The sequence below is a fragment of the Scylla paramamosain genome, chromosome 7 (genome assembly GCF_035594125.1).
Source record: "Scylla paramamosain isolate STU-SP2022 chromosome 7, ASM3559412v1, whole genome shotgun sequence".
In the NCBI taxonomy this organism is placed as follows: domain Eukaryota; kingdom Metazoa; phylum Arthropoda; class Malacostraca; order Decapoda; family Portunidae; genus Scylla; species Scylla paramamosain.
The window spans coordinates 8,258,858-8,282,500 of NC_087157.1; the positions used below are offsets into that span (position 1 = coordinate 8,258,858).

The following is a 23,643-nucleotide window of genomic DNA, read 5'->3' on the forward strand; positions in this document are numbered from 1 at the left end:
TGTATGTATGTATGTATGTATGTATGTATATATATATATATATATATATATATATATATATATATATATATATATATATATATATATATATATATATATATATATATATATATATATATATATATATATCAGAATTTACATATTCTCTTCAATATGTTTAACAATACAAATCAAGTAGGTCCCTAACACTCCCATTTTTTCTTTTATCTCTATTATTGTTATATATGAAAAAATAAATAAAAAAATAAAATAAAAGCTTTCCATCTTTCATAAGCTAGACAACACTTATAGGGACATATGAGGCATGACAGACACCAGAAAGCATATGGTGATGCAATGTTTTGATATCAGCTTAAAAGAACAGCACATGAGTACCTTATGTCTTTTACATGCCACTATTGTACCTTTAGGTGTGGAACTTGAACACCTTTTTTTCATTATGAAAGCATGAATGAATTATGGGTGATGAATTTATGGAAACTGAAAATGCATCTGTTTCCTTCATTAAAATAATTATTCATAATATGTACTTGCAACACATACTGGCACTGTGTGGAACACATCATTTACAAATAACAAGGATCTATTAAACAAGCAAAAAGATATTTTCAAGTACAAGGCTTCCATGGGGCACCATCACCAATGTGATCCCTGATCACAACATAGTACATGTGAGAATACCCAGGTAAAATTCATATCCTTCTCAGCAGCACTAACCAATAGGATGCTGTAGGGTATTATATTCCAAACTAGCTCTAATGACAAAAATGCCTAAAGAATGTTAGCTGGTTAAAAAGGTGAGGCATTTTTTTTATCTGCATGATGTCAATAAGACCAGAACCCAAAACAGCTCTGGTTAACAATCAGTCCAAAGTTTACCAGCCAACTGGAAGATCAAGAAAGGTATATGTAAAGACAACTTCACCACCATCCAGTGCAACCTCTTCATGATACAACTAAGACATTTTCATGTGATAAGTACTTCAGTTTATAATTTTTAATGCAGAATGATACACCTCCCTTTACCCAGCTCACATGGAATGGGGCATGAAACATTTAAACACAAACTCAACACAACACAACACAACAAAACAGCCCCTCTGCTCACCAAGTACTGACAGGCCATGTCACATTGCACCAACAATTATCTTCACATACAACATCAACTGGATCTTTCTGCTCTTGACAGAAATTAATTTAATGATTGATGGAATCTGCACTCATGGTTGATTCAGCTGACATTCAAGTCACGATTCCTTATCCAATGGAAACTCTCAAGGCATGGTTTCAAGAAAGTACAGTAATGTATGTTTTTTTTTTTTTTCTGAGATAAGTTTGCACTTGGAGTTTGGAGTGTGAACTTCCAGACTCAATGACATAGCAACCACTTGGTGCCTTCTTGTGGAGGGGAAAAAAAAAAAAAAAAATTGATTTGTGATTCCAGCAATATACTGCAGAACACTGTTGCATTTGAAATTCTTAGTTCATTTGTCACATGCCCCAAGCTGTCATGTCTACTTGACTGGTTATAAAAATTAATGTTCCTACAACTGACAAGCTGGCAGCTCCTTCCAACCCATACCATTAATTGGTGTGCTATGCAGGAACCAGTACCACTTTTGATATCTTGCCCCATTTCTTAGTACTATGTTAGCAGCCTTTTTTTTGAGTCTGCAATGCTTATACTGGGAGGACACAACTGACATTCATCCTAGCATCAGAGGGGCAAAAACCTTATATCCATGATACTGGGTCTTGTATATAATGACTGGCTGTGGTATGCAAAAATATAGCAAAAGCAAGCAGCATTGTAAAAGGATTGCCAAATCATGTCCAAAAATAATTTCTCCACACCTCTTTATGATTTACGACTGGAATTCAAGTATTCCATTGATTTACTGGTTAGCATACTAATGTCACCCCCTAAGTCATTGTTCAAGCAGCACTATATCTATTTTACTAAATTCACTCATCATTAAGTTACACCCCACGTGACAGTTACTGCCATCCTACCGAGATTACAACCTTCTTTATTCTTAAAAAAACTATGACAATAAAAAGTTTGCACAAGGAATGTCCTGCAGAGTACAATTTACTTAAGGAATGATCTTTAGTACTACAGTATGCTGAGACCTGCTGATGTCAGCAGCTACCAGTTTATTACCTAAAACTGCCACTTCCTTTACTACTTGAAAATCCAAAACTTTGCATCTAAAAGTTAATACAAATAATGAATGATACCACACAGGAGAAAAACAACTACATGTGAGGAAGGATTCCTCAAACTACAAGTAAGGAAGAATTCCTCAAAGTAAATGAACACTGGATAAACTACAAAATAGTGTTGGGAGTGATGATGGAATAGTTTCCAATATGTCAGCAAAATGGATTTTGTTGATATTACTTCATTTTATGTGATCAAATGAAATTAATAATACAAGTAACATCTGGTATTTGTTTAGATTTCTATAGTCTTTCAAAAATATTTTGCTTTCTGTGCTCAGCATTATGGTAAGACGAATAAGTTAACTGATATATGCTAAAAGACTTTAGAAAATGACCACTCAGTAGCATAAAACATCACTCACCCAGTGTTACCAACTGTGAGTGTACAAAGCAAAATCATTTTGTCATGATCCATGAAACAGACTAATGCACACTGCTTTTAAGAAACTTTACATATAATTAATGAATCAGTGTTCTGCTGATAAATAGCTATTCAGTGACTAGCTGGCTTGGCAAGATGGCTAATCCCACAAGATTTTGAAACAAGGGAGCTGATAAATCGGTAAAGTTTGTATATTTTCTTCAAAACAAGTCAACTGACATTTTGGAAACAGCCAATTGTAAAATTGTGTGTGCATCCACACACATGCATTTTAGGCAGTAATAGTACAAAACAAAGTATTCCATCTAATGTGCTTCAAATCTGGTGGTTCATGTAGACAGAGAAAATACACACATTAAATCACAAGAAAACTTGTATACATATGTGTTGTCTCTTCTGTACCCAGCACCTTATTGGTAAGAGTACTGAGGCATAAGATCACAAGGCAAGCACTGATCCTCAATGCTCTCAAACCTGGCGATGTGAGCACACCTGTTGGTGACCACTCAGGTGCCCTACTGTTTCTTATATTTTACTCATCCTGTCTTTGGAGCTCAACAACTTTATATCTGATCATCAGTGTAGGATGCCAGAAGGATGCTTGAAGAAAAGTTTATGCTTTAGCTCTGCTGAAAGTCTCTGTAAATATGTGTGGTTGAGACTGTTGGCATCACATGCAGAAAAATCTGCAACTTGAAAGGTCAGTTTGCCTCCTAGTATCATTCCTGAACAGAAATTTGGACAAGCATGAAGACATGTCTCTTAGGACTGTCAAACTTTTCAAATGTGAGATGTGTCTTTTTGAAGAAGTCTTCTGTATACCACTCGTGATACCAGAAGCAAGGCCAGCTGCTACTTTCTGAGTTCATGAATGGCATTGGATGACGCTGACAGTCCAAACTACACATATCTGACTATGGTGCAACTGAGCCAAAGCATAGGCCTTTTCTCACTTATGAACTTTTGATGTTCAATGGTGATGATCAGAAGTAAAATTGTAGACCTCCAAAGGTACATAAAATTGAAGAAACAAGGCACTGCACTTGCAACCAGCAGCTGCACTCTTATTTCCTGCTTTGTAAGCACCGAGGATTGCAGTGCTTTCACACCATGTGTAGCAAGCTTAGTGGTTGCCTCATATATGAAGATTCTATCTACAAGATGGCTACACAAGAAGAAATTACACATTTCGCATTAACTTCTTCAAATTTTCTTGGCATTATGATGTATGGATTTCTTTTGCAGCCACTGAAACTGTCATCCATGAAATACACAGTTTAAGAGGACTAACAAGTTCAACATACAGATACTAAGAACAATGTAAAAGACAATAGATGTTAAGAGTGGAAAAGTCGATTCTGTTAGAATTTTATCAACCAGAAGATTCTGTGTAATATCATTATCAGATTTTCTTTATGAAAGGGAGATTCCATTTTCAACATGGGTCAACCTTTGCCATCTGATAGCAACTTGCTGAATAAAAATGTTACATGCAACTTGCCAGTCAAATTCTAATCGTAAGTTCTTCCACATAAATTTATCTAATGTATGCCCAGATTAATTCACTGACAATACTTTTAAATGCACTTAACCTTAATTCTGTCACTTAATTCTCTGCTAGTCTAGCAGTGTCTCTGGGACATTCCCAGTCCACCTCACCACTCTTACCAGTCTGCTCAAGCTTCTCCATATAGTTTACAATTGATCAAATTTCCCTACCATTAACCACTGTGCTTCCAACTTTCCAAGCACACAAAGTCCTCTTGCTATTAGAAGGGTTATTAATTCCTAAAACTTCTTCCACACTCCTTATTCATGCTTCAGTTAGTTTCTGTTCCACTCTCACACCAATAATGTCTCCAGGTAACTGAACATGGCAATGCACTGCAGAAAATCACCTCCAATAAGAATATTATCTGATTTCATCAGTGACACTTTCCAGTAAGCTAGTAACTCTGCTTCCCAGTTACCTCATGAATTACATTGGTACCACAGAATTCATTTATCATCCATATATTACACTCATACTACACTGTACTCTTGCCTTAGACTGGCATTCAGTCAGCAATGATTATCACCTTGGTTTTCCTCACAATAATTTGTAAGCCTCTGAATTCCATATCTTTGTTGTAACATTAAAAAATAAGTGTGGTAACAAAAAAGTTTCAAACACAGCAATCATAAACAAGTTAATGTACAGAAACTGTCAGCTTTAAACCTGCTGGGCATCATGGTATGTACATACCATTTCAAACAGCTTTGGTCATGTTTTAGTAGTATGTGAAAGTAATCTGGCTCAGTTCAGTTAACGAGCTTGTTTTTGTCCAGCACCAACTTCTTAAGCTACAATTATCACTGAAACTAACAGTTCAATATTTACTATGCCTGAATTATTCATCAACATTAATGTGACCAAATGCACTTAGTCAAACAACTGACATAAACGCTGCAAATAACTGATCTTCATGTTCTTTTCTTGTGTTGTGGCCTTGTTCTTGAGACTAGCATTCTTTAGACTAGTGTTCTTTAGAGGTTGTTCAGGGTACTGTGAAAACCACTAAAACGGTGTAGTCAGACTGAAAACTATCAATTCATAATTATGAGACTTGATAGGTGACAAAATCTATAATACAAGCCACACAAATGGCAATGTGGCAACTTTTATGAGCCTTAAACAATCAGCTTCATTAATACAATGATGCCATGTCTTACGTATTTTCCACTATGTAACATCCAGGTCCATCATAACCAGTTTCTGAAGGATATCTCCATCACCCACAACAGACTGCTGAAGTGCCCAGACAATCTATAGATATACTCAATCATGAGGAAATATCATGGTGACAGGCTGCTGAAGTGCCCAGACAATCCATAGATATACTCAATCAAGAGGAAATATCATGGCGAGAGATAAAACCTGAGAACACCCCAACAACCCTACATCCAGACAGCTCTGAGAATTCCCCATAACTGGACCTACCTTGATTTGAGCAAAAGCTCTGAGCTGGTAGCCACTTATTTGTCAAAACTCGGCCAGTAAGTCAATGCTGTACCAGTCTATTTCTATCATCACATGGAAATTTTATCTGAGAGATTTGATAGGCAAACTGCACATATCCATGTAACTTGACAGTGTTACCACAAGGTAGTAAATACATTTTTTTTTCACGCACACAATTACTAATAAGCAGAGCAGCATGTATAAAGAAGCAAACACTTTTTCTTAATATATATATTTTTCATCCTATGAATGTAACTGTCTCATGGCAGGTTCACATACATGAGAGCTGGACTGTTAACCCACCTCTCCTGTCCAGACTGCAAGCCCACAACTTAGCTAACATTTTTATTTTCTGATAGGTGATCAGGGTACAACAAATCAAAATAAATTCCAACAATCCCCACCCAGTCCACAATCTCTCTTACCCTTACAAAATAAGGCTGCTCAAACTTTCAAAGTTCAAAGAATTTTGAAAGATAATTTAAATACCATCTAAACCTGAGTTTTGACAAACACTACTTAAAAAAATAACTTGGCCTAATAAAACGATGAGCAATCAAGCCCATAATCTTTCTGCAATATCATCTTACTGTCCATATGGTCCTTTTAAGTTATGTAACAAACCTCATGGATCATGTTTATGTTGAGTACTCTACATTTTATCAGTAGCAAATGAAATAACCATCTAGCAAAAAATAAGAGGATTTTCATCAGTATGTATGCAACAAATGAGTACTAAGTTTGGAACAACTTCACCTTGGTAAATGAGGGTAACAATGAAGTCCAACAATATGGAATTATGCCCTTCAAGCAACAATATTAAACATCCTCATATCCTCCAAGTTCAGAGGTGCACTCCCAACATGACCAATAACATTAAAGACTGTACTCACCTGACGGCCCAGGGAAGGTTTCCAGCTGTGAGGATCCTGCTGCTACTGCTGCTGCATATGGCACAAAGTTTTGTACTGCTGCTGAGAGGTGTTGTGGTAATCCATGCAGGTCTGGACCTTTAACATCATGGTCTATAGAGTCATCATCATATGGCTCTTCAGCCTCATGGTCACTACTACCTTCACCACCTCCAGCACCTCCACCACCACCACCACTACCACCACCACCACTGCTGCTGCTACCTCTACCAGGACCATCCTCCTCAGATACATTTAATTCTGTCTTGGGTACTAATCTTGGGGATGGAGAGTTAGCACTACCAGAGCTGCTGGCTGCCATGGTCAGGTTGATTACCCTATTAGTTCTGTCATCATCTTGAGAGGGAGTGGAGGTAACAGGTGGTATAGGTAGGGTTGAATTTTCTCGTTGTGTGGGAGGGGGACCTCCAAGTGGTGAGTGTAGTGGTTTTCGACGCTTGGCTGGTGGTGAGAGCAAGAGATGGTGTGACTTGTGGCTTGGTGGCTCCAGGGGAACGAGAGGGTTGATGGGGGCCAGGGCAGACCCACCAACACCAGAGAAGGCAAGGCTTAATGCAGGGGATCCAGGACCCCCTCCACGTCGCTCTCCTCTATCCATGCCTTCTTCGGTTTCCTTCTTAGGACTACTAGCGAGGCTCCCAAACTGAGGAAGGAATATTTTGTAAATAAGCATCCAACAACAGCAATTTGAACAATGACTTTACTAAATCACATGATGATAATGTCACCATTCAAAAAGATACAAATTCACAACATAATACTTACTGGTTCATTTTCTGTGGTTCTATTGTCTTGAGCAAGTCCTTTAATTCTAAGTGCCTCTGCTGTCTTGAGAAGGAGTCCCAGCCTTTCTTGAGATACATTAACTTCCCCATGGTATATGAAGCTCAGTAAGGATTTTAACTCTAGGAAACTTGTATCACGCAACACTATGACTGGATGTTGATGGGCCGGGAGATCCTACAAAAAGGAAAAACAGAGATTTTAGCATATTTTCAATGTCTACCAGAAGCAGACTAGTTTCAAATGGCAACAACAAATGTTGCACACTGCCCTGATGCCTCACCATGTCTCTTTGACATCCACGCCTGTGGTGGCTAAGATTCTTGGCCTCTGAACACAACAGAATGTAGGACCAACTGAAACACCACAATAACCAAAACATGTACAGTTGGCCACACTCCTACGAGGTCCACTTAGCATTACCAATCCTGGTCAAGATAGTAACTCTGAAACACTAGTAGTGAGCTTTGCTTAACCCATTCACTGGTGGTAAGGAGAGGTAACATTACTCACTAGAAGTGAGCAAAGCTCACTTCTAGTGTTTCAGTTACTATCTTGGCTAGGATTGGCAACACTAAGTGGACCTCACAGGAGCATGGCCAACTGTACCTTACTTAAACTGTTCCATCATCAATGAATTTGATCCCAAGGAGGGTGACTTAGGAAATATAACAAATAACATACAATGCAAAATTAAATTAAACCCAACTAAATTTTATTGAATGGATTTTCTGTAATGAGCCAACAACTGAAAATGTAACACCACTGACGGTTATGCTACACTGTATCTATATTAGAAGAATAGTCTAAAGTTAGGCCAGAATTTTTCAAGTTTCTTCTTTTTTATATAAGGTAAGTTATCTGAAGCTTGGACAAGAGCATAAAGTTGGACGAGGTATAACTGTTATCAAGCAAATATTTTAGACACTAGGGTGTGATACACTAATGAGAAATGGAAATGCTTAAGTAAGGCAAGTTCAAGTCAAAAAAGCAAATAAGAACCAAGATACATAGTCAATTAACAAACACAACTCAAATAGAATAGTGAACACAATCTAGTTTATTGAAATAGAAAAACAATAAATAAGCATGAATACATCCAGACATACATACCCGAAATAGGTCTCTGAAATATGGGCTGCATGCTGATAGAAGAACCCTGTGAGCTTTCAGTGATTTTCCCTCTGCTGTTAACGTTACATCTACAAACTCTTCTCGGTCTAGTAAGGTTTCAAATGATGATACTATGTTCGCCTGGAAGTTGTTCCACCGTAGGCAGAACTGCTGTTCAGCCATAATCCTTCCGTCCCACGACTCCCGCACACCTGGACCACCAAGCCCTGCATGAAACATAAAAGACATACAATAAGTATAATATATCATAGAATCAAAGGATTGCACAAAATCTTACAAATTATACATAAAATGTTTGTGTTAGGCAAGAAGAATTCAAGTTTTTAATAAAAGAATACTTAGTTGTACAGCTTTCTTCACCGAAAACTTTAGACTAGATCCCTACAAAGAGATATAATAGAAAATGAGACTATTTGGGTAAGTGGGTGACTTTTTGAAGACTAAATTTTAGAAACAGAACGACAGCAACTATCATTTATCACCAAGCATTCATAACAGGAACAAGGAGAGAGAGAGAGAGAGAGAGAGAGAGAGAGAGAGAGAGAGAGAGAGAGAGAGAGAGAGAGAGAGAGAGAGAGAGAGAGAGAGAGAGAGAGAGAGAGAGAGAGAGAGAGAGAGAGAGAGAGAGAGAGAGAGAGAGAGATTGTGCATACCATAAAATATATGCACATGGCAACAAAAAAACTATGAATACAAACAAAATAAAATAAGATAAATAATAATTCTGAAGACAAATATACCTTCAATTCTACAGAGGACCTAGAAAGCCAGCTCCCTACACATACATTAGGACCAAGAGAAAACACTTTCCCAGTGCAATCCCATCTGTGATAGAGGTACTCCTATCACAAATTACCTAAAACTCAAGCACTCAACCAGGTAAAACTGAAGTTAGAAAGGTTATATTGTTACTAAGGTGTTGAACATCAGAAGCATGGCAAGCTTGGGAGACAGGTAATGTGAACAGTTAAAATGCAAATCCTGAGGCAACTGAAAGTTACCCAACTCCACTACTTTAGCTGCAGCTTGGTCTTATCAAGCACAAGGCTTATGAAACTCTGGACATGACAGAAGAAAGCACTGTCTTTTTGAAGTATACTTAAAACAATGATTGAGAAGTGTTTATCAACCTAATCTGCAAAGCAGATAAAAACAAACCTGTTGTAACGCTAAATCCCAAACAATACCACAGGCAATGAATGGTAGTTATTAGATCAAGTTGTAAGCTTAGTGGGACATAGATCTCTGCTTACTATAGTGCCAAAACATCAAGTGAGCACAAATTATGGCTTGATATGAAGGGAAAGACAAAATGCCCTTGTCTTCACAGAAAAATTTAGTGAGTCAATGAATCTAATTTCCAACAATGACAATGATCAACCTGTAAAACTCACAACTCCATACTATTATCACGTCCTCCACATGTAGAAGTGGTAATGATAAAATATTGGGTGTTCATCACTGAATACTTGTATGTTCATCCACGTAATGAACCAACAAAGATTCATGCAGGGGAAAATAATACGTATATATCAATGACATAGATCCAAAGGTAAGTGAGCAATCTCTGACTTGTAATTGGGATGACAATGCCATGGCACTCTGTGGAGTGGATGGAAACTTCTTGTGAAAATTACAGTAGCAGCTGTAGACCTGGATCGCTTTCAGTGGATGAATTTTATCACTACCTGCATAAAGTTGAGACTGGTATGTTATAAAAAACATCCACGATTGGGGAAATGTATAACTAAAGAACACGGTTACCCAACAGTGATGCCAAGACTGATGCTTCAATCTTGAAATTGGAGCACAAAGGGTTATAGGCCCTCAATGTCTTCAACAAAAAAGAAAAGCCCTAGTGATCATATTATTCAAGTATTCCAACAGCATGTCAGTGATGAAAGCCATAACAGTAACACTTAATGAGGCTTATTCACTGCTATCAGCCTACAGTAATTCTGCTACCCCATACCCCCCTTTTTCTCCAAAATTTATGGAATTTCTTCATTTATCACCATTACTGTATATATGTAACACTTAATGAGGCTTGTTCACTGTCATCAGCCTATAGTTGTTCTGCTACCCATATCCCCATCCCCCCTTTTTTTTTCCAAATTTAAGATTTCTTTATTTGTCACCATTGCTGTATATGTATTTTTTTTCTTATTCTTGGCTTCATATTCAGGTTTATCTGGTTTCTCCTCACTCCACACAAGATAAGCAGTGAGGGACAATCCACTCAATAATGGCTAGACTTGTATGGACTACTACATGACATGTATTCACTCAAGATTCCACTAATAAGCCTGACAAATAATCATTAAGAATCAGCTCTACATGCATGGGGAGCAATAGTACTGCAGTTGTTCAACAAACTGAACAGCATAAAGGGAATTTTTCTTTTTAAAACTACACCAATTTCCACATAACTACTTTAACCAACACTCACTATCTGAATTTTGCTTGCCATAAAACAATCTACAACTTGACTGAGACAACTATATATTCAACTCACCAACTGATATATATATATATATATATATATATATATATATATATATATATATATATATATATATATATATATATATATATATATATATATATATATATATTCAACACTCACTAACTGAATTTTGCTTGGCATAAAACAATCTACAACCTGACTGAGATGACTATCTATGCCTTGAACATTTTACTTTGCCACTATGTGGATGTACATGACTTCAGCACCACTCTGTGGACGCACATGACTTTAGTGCCACTATGTGGATGCACATGACTTTAGCACCACTCTGTGGATGCACATGACTTTAGCACCACTCTATGTGGATGCACATGACTTTAGCGCCACTCTATGTAGATATACAAGACTTTATATCTTTGTTATTTTTGGACAGAGAGGAATTACTTCCACTGTTGCTAACCCCTTTAGGGACACACCTGGAGGTAGCGAGACATCAGAGTTAAGTAGACATACACTGTCCAGCACATGATCCTCAAATTCATACATTGAGGAACACATCCAAGATCAATAATTCTATTTATTTTTTTGTAATGTGTGTACTGTGAAAATCTTTAATCTCACCTCTCCATAATTTAAAACATATCAAGCCAATATACAACAGTAATATACATAGTCCCACAAAGAGTCAAAGCCTAAAAGTAAAAATATTTTTTTCTAATCTTTACAAAATATTCATCTGCTACATAAAAATGTACCTACTTCATGAACAAACTTCTTATCTTTATCACTGTATTGGTTGTATATCTTTCAGCACTTTATAATGATCAGCATTTACTTAATGATGATCCATTCATAGTTTCCATAAGGTTGATTTCTTATCATAACACTAATCAATACCAAAGCAAACATACAATAACTATAATCTCACTGTTCTCATGTCTCCCTTCCCTAATGCTGCTTCCATTGCCCTTCCTCTTCCTTTTGCTGGTGCAGCAGTGAAAAAATGTTCACTACTATATAGGCAATAAGCTACATGCATTAGGCCTCTGCTGCTCATACAACTTGGTATAATAATAATAATTGAAACTGCTAATTCAGGACTTTCTACCACAGGACATCACAAAATCTTATAATTTTTAAAGTTCTAAATAAATAAATGTTGAATGAAATCAACATTTCAAAGCCATGCTAATTCAGGACTTTCTACCATAGGACATCATGAAATCTTATAATTTTTAGAGCTCCAAATAAATAAATGTTGAAAGAAATCAACAACATTTAAAAGCCAACTTTCACTTTATATTATCTCTTATAGTGATAAAACTTATTCAATACATTTCAAATACAATTGTTCAACTGTCCATTACAAAAAGCAAGGTATTTTGTGATGGTGAAGTTACAAAGAAAATTACACAACATATCATGAAGACCACCTCCATGTGGTGTGTAAGAACCTCTGCCTCACACTCCTGCCATCAAATATTTTCAGTTACAAGCAATCAGCAATTCAGCTAAAACTAAGGAACTCCATTGCAATATATTTTCAAGCAGCATATCACCTCTCACCAATGAGGAATTGCCCTAATGAAAAATTATTCTTATTTATTTTGTTTATATTTTTTTGTCAAGAACATGCTTGTGAAACTAAGTAATCTGAAGGCTGAACAAAAAGTTCACCCCAAGAACACTTTTTAAAGTACAAATAAAAATTAACAGTGAAAGCACTGCGAGTTATTATCTGCATACATCATGTCAGTCAGATATCAAGATATGACTCAATAACTTTTCAATGAAGAAAACTTTTTCCAGCATCAGCTTTGGTCCATTACTTACAGCACCCAAGGACACAGTAACACAATCACATTTACTAGATGCTCTCACCCAGTGACTGGCTTATATATTTCTTTCATTTAAAATGTGGGCCAAAACTAAAATAAAACAAAAACATATGTAAAGAACAAATTAAATCTTTAGCACTGATGATTTCATGGGCAACAGATAAAACCATTCTTGAAACAAAATAAAGAATAAATGCACACATAATGGTATAAATAACTGCACAAACACACAGTATGAACATATTACCATCATAAAATATATACATAAATATATTTTTCCCTTTCCTTTTTTTCCTTCCTTAAACTTGGTTAGTTGAGGATTAAAAAGTTATTTGTCTGGCCTTTCTACCCTCAATGTCTGAGTTCTGTTCAACTTCTGTTCACAGTCTCCCCACAAATGAACACCAACAGAACAATTTTGTTGCTAGTTTCAAGTAATTAAAACAACTTGCCATTTAATAATATTTAAATAGAATGCTTTTATAAGGAAAACCATATCTTAGAGTTGTCCCCTTTGAGAAATTGTTAAGAACTGACATTTGATAAGTTGTGGCCAAGATGCTGCACTTCACTTCTTTTCATCTCTATTTTGTATTTTGTTGTTTCTCCTTAAATGAAGGTTTCAAAAGTTATTAATGGACAGATAGCAGGTTACTTTTAATCATGTTTCAATTTCAATTAGCCTCTCTCTCTCTCTCTCTCTCTCTCTCTCTCTCTCTCTCTCTCTCTCTCTCTCTCTCTCTCTCTCTCTCTCTCTCTCTCTCTCTCTCTCTCTCTCTGCCATCAGATGTCAACTTTCACTTCAATATAAAATTTTCCTCTCTATGCCATCAGATGTCAACTTTCACTTCAATATAAAATCTTCATCTTAATTTTTCAATATTAGGTAAGCATTACACTCCATTAAAGAAACTATAATGCCATAAAATTGTTCAAGTTGGAAATACACACAGACACACACACACACACACAATACTTGATATTAACAATGGGATGTTTTGCTGCCCTGATTCAAATTTGAGGAATATGCAACTTTTCAGCTTCTCAGTGAATTGACATGGCCACCAAGTCTGTGCACAAAGGAAGGAGTATGTGGATGCAAGAATTCTTCATCTATCACATCAAAGTAAATGAAAGCATCTGATGAAGCATTTTTGAAATCGACTGATTACTCCAGGAAAGAAATGCAATCTTCCATAATACACCACAGATACAGGCCAAATGATACTAAAATACAATACACTACATCAAAGCTACAAAATAGTATAAACCAATACTGCACCTTTAAGTACAGCACCCTGTGTCCTGCATTTTCACCTCTGTGGATAAGAACCAAAGGCCAATTAATCCCCAAGACAAGAAAGCTTATCAGTCTGAGACAATAATGCTAAGGGCACAGCTTAGGGTATAACACATCTTAGTATTTCAGCATTATATGAGTCAGTTTGGGATAAATCTTTCAAGAAATCAATAACTAAATCACAATGTCTTGTAAAGTCACTATTTTATTTTGATTTACCTTTAATATAGTTCTTAATTTTTTTTCTGAATGAAATGAGCTAGTAATACATGCATTTAAATAAAATATGTACCATACTATCCATCCTGTATGAATATACATTCACTACCATCTACCATGTCTGAGAAGTGTACAATGGGCTGTAATGCATTGTATAGTATGTTAATTAAAAGTGTGATTTTAGATTTCAGGAGGAAGAGGTGGGGGTGGCCAGCAACACTTAAGCAGGACTAATTTAAGGGTTTCTATTCAGAAGCTGAAGAATATCACAACTAATGCCTCAAGAGGTTCTAGCTCTTCTGCACAAAGAATATACAATGTGAGATTGTCATTCTAGAACCCACAGACTTTTTTTACAGAGGTAATGTGGCATCTGTTCCTTTAAATTTATTGAAGTGAATGAAAATGGGCAACATTTAACTTTTGGTGGCAGGCAAGAAAATAGATTATAAACTAATATACCTAACACAACAGTTATGAAGAGTAAGTGACCGCAAAGCTCAAATGTACGAAAAGGTGCAATTCTCACATGCTCCATTATCCCTATCTAGAAATATGGACATTTTTCCCACTGGTTTTAAAAAAGAAAAATAATAATAATAAAAAGAAAAATTAATAAAATAAAAATAATGGAGATGAAAATGTGGACTTCAGAATGCTTCTCCTCAACCTTGTCTTACAAATCTTAATAAAAGGCATCATACTTCTACTTTCTTTTCATCATAATGTGAAATTTCTAGTGCATTTCCAGAAAAAGTAATCATTTGATCCATAAGTATGGTGATCCATAACATAAATTTTCAATACCTACAGGATTTTATTCCTTAGATAATTTGTATTTAAAAAGTATGGTTAATTTTTGGTTGGTGCACAACATTACCACTTATACTCTTCCCCTATGCAATGAATTTTCTTATTATATCTGTGATTGGGCATGTGCTGTAGTAAAAGCACAAGTGCCATCACTATCAAATCAATTTCCAGCACTACATGTTTCTTATGGCTAGTCTGTCACAATCTCATGTGTTTGCTTTTGCAAATATTCATGAGGTTTAGTACACAGTAGAAATATTCTGAAGTGTTTAATTTAAGCTTATAATATTTTAAGGCAGACACACTAGCATGAGCTAGGTTGGGCCTAACACCAATGTTCCTTTAAGCTGTAAGAGAAAGAAAACATCAAGAATGGTAGTATAATTACTATGCTAGAAACCAACAGCTAAGGAAAATTTGTGACTCCAAGCTAGTTACATGGCAAACCAACATCAAAACCCTTAACCTTAGCCAGTAAAAATAATAATAAATAAAATAAAATAAAATAAATTAAAATAAGTTAATTAATTAATTAATTAATCAATATTAATAATAATCTAAAAAATAAATAAATATCAGGATTCCTGCATTACATATCAATAGTTTCATATTCCTGCATCTTTCTGACAATACAGCAGTCTGAACAGACCAGATTAAGTGTGACACTCCAGGGTCTGAGTTATGAAGTGAAAAAAATTTATAGTAAGGGTTGAGATAGTTTCACAATAAAAAGTAAAATAACAGTGCCAAACCTGACATTTACATTACAACGTTGGAATACAGCAAAAATACTGAAATTTTTCTATTCATGACAAATTTCCTTTACAATGGCACAAGCAAGACAAAAAATCACACAAACAGCTCAAGAATATAAAAATGTTAGGCAATATTTACACTTGCATTCATCATTTTCAGAAAGATGTTGCTTATTCTCTTATTGCAGTCTATGTGCCACGCGTCAGCCATGTGCCTCACACGCACCAACCCATGTACCTTACACACACCATCGTTGTTATTCATAATGTTCACTGTATACAACATATTACATGAATGATACAACCAACATGTATATATATGAGAGAGAGAGAGAGAGAGAGAGAGAGAGAGAGAGAGAGAGAGAGAGAGAGAGAGAGAGAGAGAGAGAGAGAGAGAGAAAACTCATGGTATACTTCTTACTTATGACAGATAATGACACATGTTTGAGGGGGAAAAAAAAAAAAAAAAAAAGCTTGTCAGGGAAAAAATGGATGGGCAAGCAATGAAGTCTGTGTGGCAAACAGGTATATTTTGATGACGGCCTTAATTTCCAGTGAATAGCTGTAAAGTCCATTTTTTCCATTCTACAGAGTCCTTCAGCTCACATTTTGAAGTAAAACTTCGTATTCATTCATGACCAAATGACACAAACCTATGAATTCTTGCAAAGTACTTTATAATAGCAACTTCGGTATTACAGCAAGGTAGGTAACTACACTGATCTTTTCTTTTGCAATGGTTTGCTTTAAAGTTACAGAATAAAATACTAAGCTGGTACTGTATCAACACAGTAGCAACAAGTGACACTGGCATTAGAAAAAGGAAGTTATGGAGCCACTCATTTATCTCAAGCAGCAATCTATTTGGCTTAATTAGGTTAATAATAGTATCAATGATTATTGGGCTACAGCCCTCCTTGAAGGTAATGTCCACCTAAGAAACAATCTACTGTAAGTGGGTAATTAGTGGTAGGACGACATGGTAACAATCATGAAGCTGCAAAGTTATGGAATTACATCATATGCCAGCCTCAATTCTATCAAGCATGCTGCACAGGCACAATATGGTCAGGTAAGTGAAGTACCATACAAAGATCAGATCTAGTAACTTTATGCAAGAACACTGGCACTATTATGTCTTAACACTGCAGTCAGTAACTTACTGCAGTTTGAGAGATCACAATGCTCTGGAAAATTTTCATAAGTGATAGTAGCTAAAGTTACACTGTCAGGCTAGTCTACAAATGAGCCGTGCTGAGTATTTCCTCATAAAACAGGGGCCACAACTTATGCACAAGCCCAAAACATTGGTGCCTTGTACAATTCTATCACATTCGCTATGTTTACAATGACTGTATTAAAAGTTAGCACCTACAAATTGTTAAGTATTCTGAAAAATCTATGTCGAAGTCCTGTCAATGAGCATTCGCATAGTGACAGATCCTACTATTATCCATGACCCCTAACCAGTGGGGCACAAATGGAAAGTAAAACTTAAAAATGGAGAAATAAAACCAAAGGCAAAAAAAAAAAAAAAAAAAAAAAAAAACAGAGGTAGAGCAGTGAGCAAACCTAGCATCAGCCCGCACCGCAACTATGTATTCTAACCGCATAAGTGAACTCTGAAATCAAACACCGGTATATTTTCCTCACCCACCCGTGAACTCCAGCACCAGCAACCAGCAGGCAAGGTAAGCACATGAATGAGATGAACTACCCGGGTGACAAGCTTCCTTTCCCACCGGCTCGGCACAGACTCGCATACTGATCATTCACCTGCACATCTGTAATACTATTCAGGTGTAATAACGCAGTAATACTCAGCTGAAGTTCCAAGTTACGAGGTAAAGTAACAATTCTGCCCGTACAAGACGGCCGCTACACACCACATGACCTACGCCTATCAGTAAACGCGAATTTTTTTTTTCCGGCACTGCATCACATAACATCACATTACTCACAGTTCAAGCGGCACTCCCTCCTCGCACAGCCAACACTCGGGAAGCTAGAGCCATGAAGCAAATCCCCGAACACCGAAGCAGCAGCAGCAGCAGCAGCAGTACGCAACCAAAAATATCACAATTCACTTTCCATTACATAACAAAGTCTACTAAGTATTGATTGAGTGCTTGCAGGAAAAAAAGGAAGCCTCTCCACCAAGAAACACACACGTCTCACACCACCACCTCGTAACACACACCCATAACACAACCACCGTGGCACTGGTCGGTAGGGTCGGCGCCGCCCCTGTACGATGTGTGCGTGTGCCCTGCCTCTCGCCTCGCCTCGCCTCGCCTAGCCAGCACCACCACCACCACCAGCCCGCCGCCCGCCTTCAAACACCCAAGATGGCGAAGAGAGGCCACAAGAAGAGGATGAGGAACATGGCCGCCCCCAAAACATTCCCCCCGCTCACCACTTTTGCAATTTTTACCCTCTTCCGATACTCTTAGTTAAGCAATACCCACCTCACGATAATCCCCGTGCATTTAAAATGATGGTGTGAGTTAAAATGAAGGTGAACAGGGTGTGTGCTAGGGTAAAATGTGGTAAACTCACGCCAGCTTCGTGCTCCGTCCCTCCCGTGTTCTTGGCAGCTCCTCTCCTCCCCAGCCTCCGCGACTGAGCCGATGGTTCCGTTCTGAGCCAGCCCCCTAACTAAACCTTGCCGCAAACCACTAATTCACATTTCTCACACAACTTGTACTGCCTCTTTCTCCGCGTATGTTCGATGTTAGTGACTATCTTAGGGTGTATCAGTCTATTACGTACTGGTTCAGCGTGTTATTAAATAGCTGGCCGTATTGTGCTTCCAGTAATCACTAATATAACACATTTCTCATAACTTCTAGTCTTCTACTACTTTTTTTTCTCTCTCATTTGTGTGTGTCTGTGTGTATTGAAAGTTATTAATTTTCTTGTCGCTGTGTTTATGGGTTGTGTGCTTGTTGTTTTCTCATTTACTGGGTATATGGATATAGGTGTGTGTGAAGGAGTCCGTGGTGGCACATAGGCCGTTGTGAGGCGGAGAGGAAGGCAGGGAGGGAGGCAGGCCGCGGGTGGGCATGAGAGAGTCGTAGGTCTCAACTTGCGTGTGCACATGAATAATTAAGTAGCACCTTCCATGTTTCATATCCTACGCTATACAATGGCCGTGTATGAATCGACGGTGTGTTTCAAACACGACCGTATCTTGCATGACACCGGTGCCTCTAGGTGAAGATCACAGATGAGTGCAAATAACGTTTAAAAATAACTAAATTTCCATCCAGCAAGAGTCTGTTGAGTAAGGGAATGTCCTGCCTCTTAAATGCATCACGTGATTATCACTCAAATGTATCTACTGCACCACAACATACCACATTAGCGTGATGTTCCTTATAAAAAAAATAAAAAAAAAAGACTGAACATTATGCCTAGGATCAAGAGTGTAAATCATTATTTCATGTGCCAAAAATGTATTTGAAAAACATATCTGACAGCCAGGATAGCTAGTTTTTGCAAGATCTTCCCCGTTAGCTTGGCCTAATAGTGTTGCCATATGGAAGGTACTCCCTTATACTGGATGCAATATGTTCATTATAAGGCAAAGAAAAGTTCACGGACGTGTTAGTAATATTGCCTTCCAACGTGCTAGAAGAGCTACATATTGTTAGGATGTAGTATGTGAAAGTCAGAAAAGTGGTGAGGATAAAAACAGCCGCGTGCTTTCTAGGGACTGCATGATATGGCAGACCTATACCCTGGCCTAGAAGCCTTCATACAGGGTGGCGCAGAAGGGAACGATGGGAAATACACACACCATTTCACTCCAGAAACAAATTTATTGATGCTGAAAACCGTTTCCAACATCTGGACACGCCGTATCAATAAACATATACACTAAGAGGATCAGCGTCAGAATAAGCAGTTTTGTTGCACATGTGAAATATCGATCTGGGAGCGTGGCGTAGATGTTTAAAACTGTATCCCCGGCGTGGTTTTGTTGCTGCGAGGAGCCGGGTTGGCCGCGCTAGTCCCTACAAAAACTGCTACCTCCAGGAGAATGCAAGGCGGGGTGGGAGGGAAGGAGGGAAGGAGAGAGGGAGGGCGACAGGCTGTGGCGCTCTCTCTCTCTCTCTCTCTCTCTCTCGACCGTCATCCTTCTCCACCCTCCCTGGCGCCCACGCTCACCAACCTTTGTATCATTGCAAAAACTATGATTTATTGTTTACTGCGTACATTTCTTAAGGTTATGAGCTTTAGGGAAGTGAGAAAAAAATGCGCTGGTTTGCCAGTTACACACACACACACACACACACACACACACACACACACTCTGGCATTAATTAACATCCCTGCTGTAACCTACGATTTCTGTACAGCAAATAAATGTTATCTATTGTTTTTTTTTTTTTTCTGTTTCATAGTAGGGTGACAAGGCGATAAGACGGGCGACAGTCTTCACTTTCACTAGCGACACGTAGTGAAAGCTCTAAATAGCACCACGGCCTTTCAATAGGCTCACTTTATTGCTGGCATGTCTACCACTAATATTATCTCACACTAATATTACCTCTGCTCCTAACCTCAACACCAGCTAGGGTTCCTTCATGCTGCTAAAGACCGTTTAAGGGTGTACTAGTGAGTGTACTTGAGATAAAGTTGCCCATGAACAGGTGGCGTATCTTGCCAAGAAGAGTAAAAATATAAGCTGCCTCCGTAATCGAGCACAGCAGTAATACTGCACAACACATGAGCTGGATCCCCTATAGAGAAATACTCTTAGGATCGGGACGGTTATGCAGTGTGTTCTGATTACATCTTATAACATTCATTACATATCACTTATTGGTTGCATGCATTTATTAACGAATTATACAGTGCGACTTATCCACTTTTTTCTACACCTATATAAATATGCTATAGAGAAGTTTTGGCAGGCATTTGTAAAACGAATGATGCAAATAATGCTCTCACGTGTGTGTGTGCGTGTATGTGTGTGTCCAGGCAACCACTACGGAGACACTTTTGGCTGTGATCGCGCGCCGCCAACCTTGCCAAGTCATATTGTATCCATAACTCAACGCTCCCAGGCCCCTGCAGGCTCGCTCTCACTCTCACTCTCACTCATCGCTTTTATTGTCCACAGCAGTTTTTTCTCTTTCCCGCGGCCCTTGGTTTTTTCCCTTGTAATAAGATGAAAAAAAAAAAAAAAAATAGCGAGAAAGAGGCATGTCCCGTTGAGTTCCTTTCCTGCCCCGTCATGTTTTCAAATTTAGCCGCGTACACTCACTACTGGCATGGTTCGTGGTTCGTGCCTACTGTCTAGCTCCATCTATCTCTGCCTCATCACTGCAATCATTTCAATAATCTACTCATTCCGTGTAAAAATATCTACACATTATTTATTTTTTTCGGTAATATACACTCATCTTCAATAATATATACTCATCAGTTTCAGTAATCTATGTCCGTATATACACTCAGTTCGGAAATCTGCACTCACCCATTTCAATAATTTACACTCAATCATTCCAGTAATCTACATTCATTGGATTTTACGTATCTCAAGCTTTGTGATATTCTTCCTTGTCTAAGTAAATCAACTCTATCACTACTGTAAATTTTCTTACACGAGAGAGAGAGAGAGAGAGAGAGAGAGAGAGAGAGAGAGAGAGAGAGAGAGAGAGAGAGAGAGAGAGAGAGAGAGAGAGAGAGAGAGAGACTGTTTCCTAGATTTGTTCGTTTCTTTTTATAACCACACAAGTGTACAATTTATTTTTTCCTTGTCAGTTGGTTCTTTCCGAATTATTTCTCTGTTCAGTTTGCTTTGTCTGTCGTTGATTGTTCGTAACTTATATTCATCACATTCATCCTCTTCCGAATTATTTAAACTGTAGAAGGAATTTGATTCATTATGTTCTTCAGATCTTCCGTTTAAACATATTCAATGATACTTTGCAATATATTAACCTCCTCAATTTTACAATCTTCTCGGAGTCTTTTTGTTGTTACTTGCTCATTTACTTAGTCATCTATCTGATTACCTATTACTTTTAGTTATTTTGTTGCTAAACTTTCCTTATGCGTAAAAATTGATATACAGTCAGAAGTTTGGCTGGGGAGATCGTCTCTGCTCCCTTGACACGGATGAAGAATTTACAGAACTGGCATGTCACGTCTTAAGATAAGTTGTAATGAATGGCCAGCTTTTCAGTCACCTTGTTACTGATAACTGAGTAATTACTTTACGCAGTAATGCACTGTTCAATGCTTGGATGTGGACAGAGCAGCTGGCCTGTTGAAACGATATTAGTAAATAACTCCATAGTTCCTTTATAGTGTGGAGTTTAGTATCTTGTAACTCTGCTGATCTCAGTTCGAGTTCTGGAGAGTGCATGCAATACGTAACACATCCACTCAGTCACGCTTCCTTGAAAAGTATGAAAAGTTATTAAAGAGAGAGAGAGAGAGAGAGAGAGAGAGAGAGAGAGAGAGAGAGAGAGAGAGAGAGAGAGAGAGAGAGAGAGAGAGAGAGAGAGAGAGAGAGAGAGAGAGAGAGAAACCTGCCACGTGTGGGCCTGACGGATTCTTGCAGCTTCTCTTATATTATGTGCTGAAAGGATTGCTGTGGTCTGGTATACAGAATCTCGTCCACAGCATGCCTTACGGAAGTGGAGGTGAGCGGGGAGGCACCACGATGTTAGCAAGCGCTCCAAGTTTACTTTTAAGCAAATGCCCGGTTTCCTACAATGCCAAAAGTTCCACCTGGGCATCGGGGCTGGCGTGTAAAAAAAAAAAAAAAAAAAGGAGCGTTACGCAATCAAGTATTTGAGACTTACAACTTAGCAGCAACACGTCATTATCTTAGAGACGGTATCACGAGATTTAAACCGATAAGCACAGGGATTATCACACTTCCAAGGAAATACGGGGGTGACCTAAAGCAATAAACGCAGGCGAGTATACACACCACACGATATCGCGTGATTTAAGGGGTTTCCATGTGTCGCGCGGTAATGTATGGTGATGCGTACATACAACATGTACGAGACTAAAATGTGACCTCGCAAGACTCAAGGCTCTGGCACGTGTACTGTACACGAGTATTTCCGACGACAGAGCGGCAGACTAAATGTTGAAGGAAGCGTCGCTGTTTTAGATCGGCGAACTGAGTTAATAATGGGATGTCAAGAGACTGGCGACTGTATTACTTTCCCTGAACATGTTTAAAAAGTACTGCCGAGGCTCTTTTTTCGTAATACGTTTGAAAAAAGTTATATATATATATATATATATATATATATATATATATATATATATATATATATATATATATATATATATATATATAATATATATATATATATATATATATATATATATATATATATATATATATATATTCCCCTTTTCCCCGTAACTTATATGAAAAAATATTGCTGTCGATCACAGCTTTCCCTTTTTTCACGTAACATGTCTTTAGAATATTGTCATAGATATTTACTCCCTTTTTCCCGGAATATTTCTAAAATCAAAAGTACTGCCGTCGATAACAGAAGCTCGCAAACACCCCGCCGAGAATGGTTCACTCAATGCATATACCATGGCTTTCTTTTATTCATATTTTTATTGATTTTATACGAGAGAAAGTGCAGAAAGCAGAGAGGAGGATGGGGGAAAGACTGAAAGACGAAGGAAGGGAGGAGGAAGGATGGCGGAAAGAAGCAGGGAAGGAAGGAATGCACTGCAAGAGACTAGGAAATATCGCATGAGAGAGCAGGCAGTTAAGAGAGGGAGGAGAGAAGAGG

At 37.8% G+C, this 23,643-nt stretch overlaps 1 protein-coding gene across 30 annotated transcripts in view; it reads right to left on the reverse strand.

Annotated features, from left to right (window-relative positions):
- The window catches only part of LOC135101982 (protein abrupt-like), a 141,457-nt gene that overhangs the window by 63,959 nt on the left and 53,855 nt on the right, over positions 1 to 23,643 (reverse strand). For 5 of the 30 annotated variants that reach the window (XR_010269481.1, XR_010269483.1, XR_010269482.1 and 2 more), the window contains exons 1-4: positions 18,051 to 18,204; positions 8,438 to 8,664; positions 7,307 to 7,501; positions 6,503 to 7,184 (exon numbers count right to left, since the gene is read on the reverse strand). Coding sequence is in view for 26 of the 30 variants with exons in the window: in XM_064006533.1 (XP_063862603.1) it covers positions 6,503 to 7,184; positions 7,307 to 7,501; positions 8,438 to 8,664; positions 18,051 to 18,054 (1,108 nt within the window). In the remaining 4 variants the exon portion in view is untranslated. Of the gene's footprint in view, positions 1 to 6,502; positions 7,185 to 7,306; positions 7,502 to 8,437; positions 8,665 to 14,045; positions 14,083 to 17,507; positions 17,551 to 17,811; positions 18,206 to 18,409; positions 18,540 to 23,643 lie in introns of those variants that run through there. The other 25 variants (XM_064006516.1, XM_064006517.1, XM_064006515.1 and 22 more) reach the window with 14 other exon arrangements.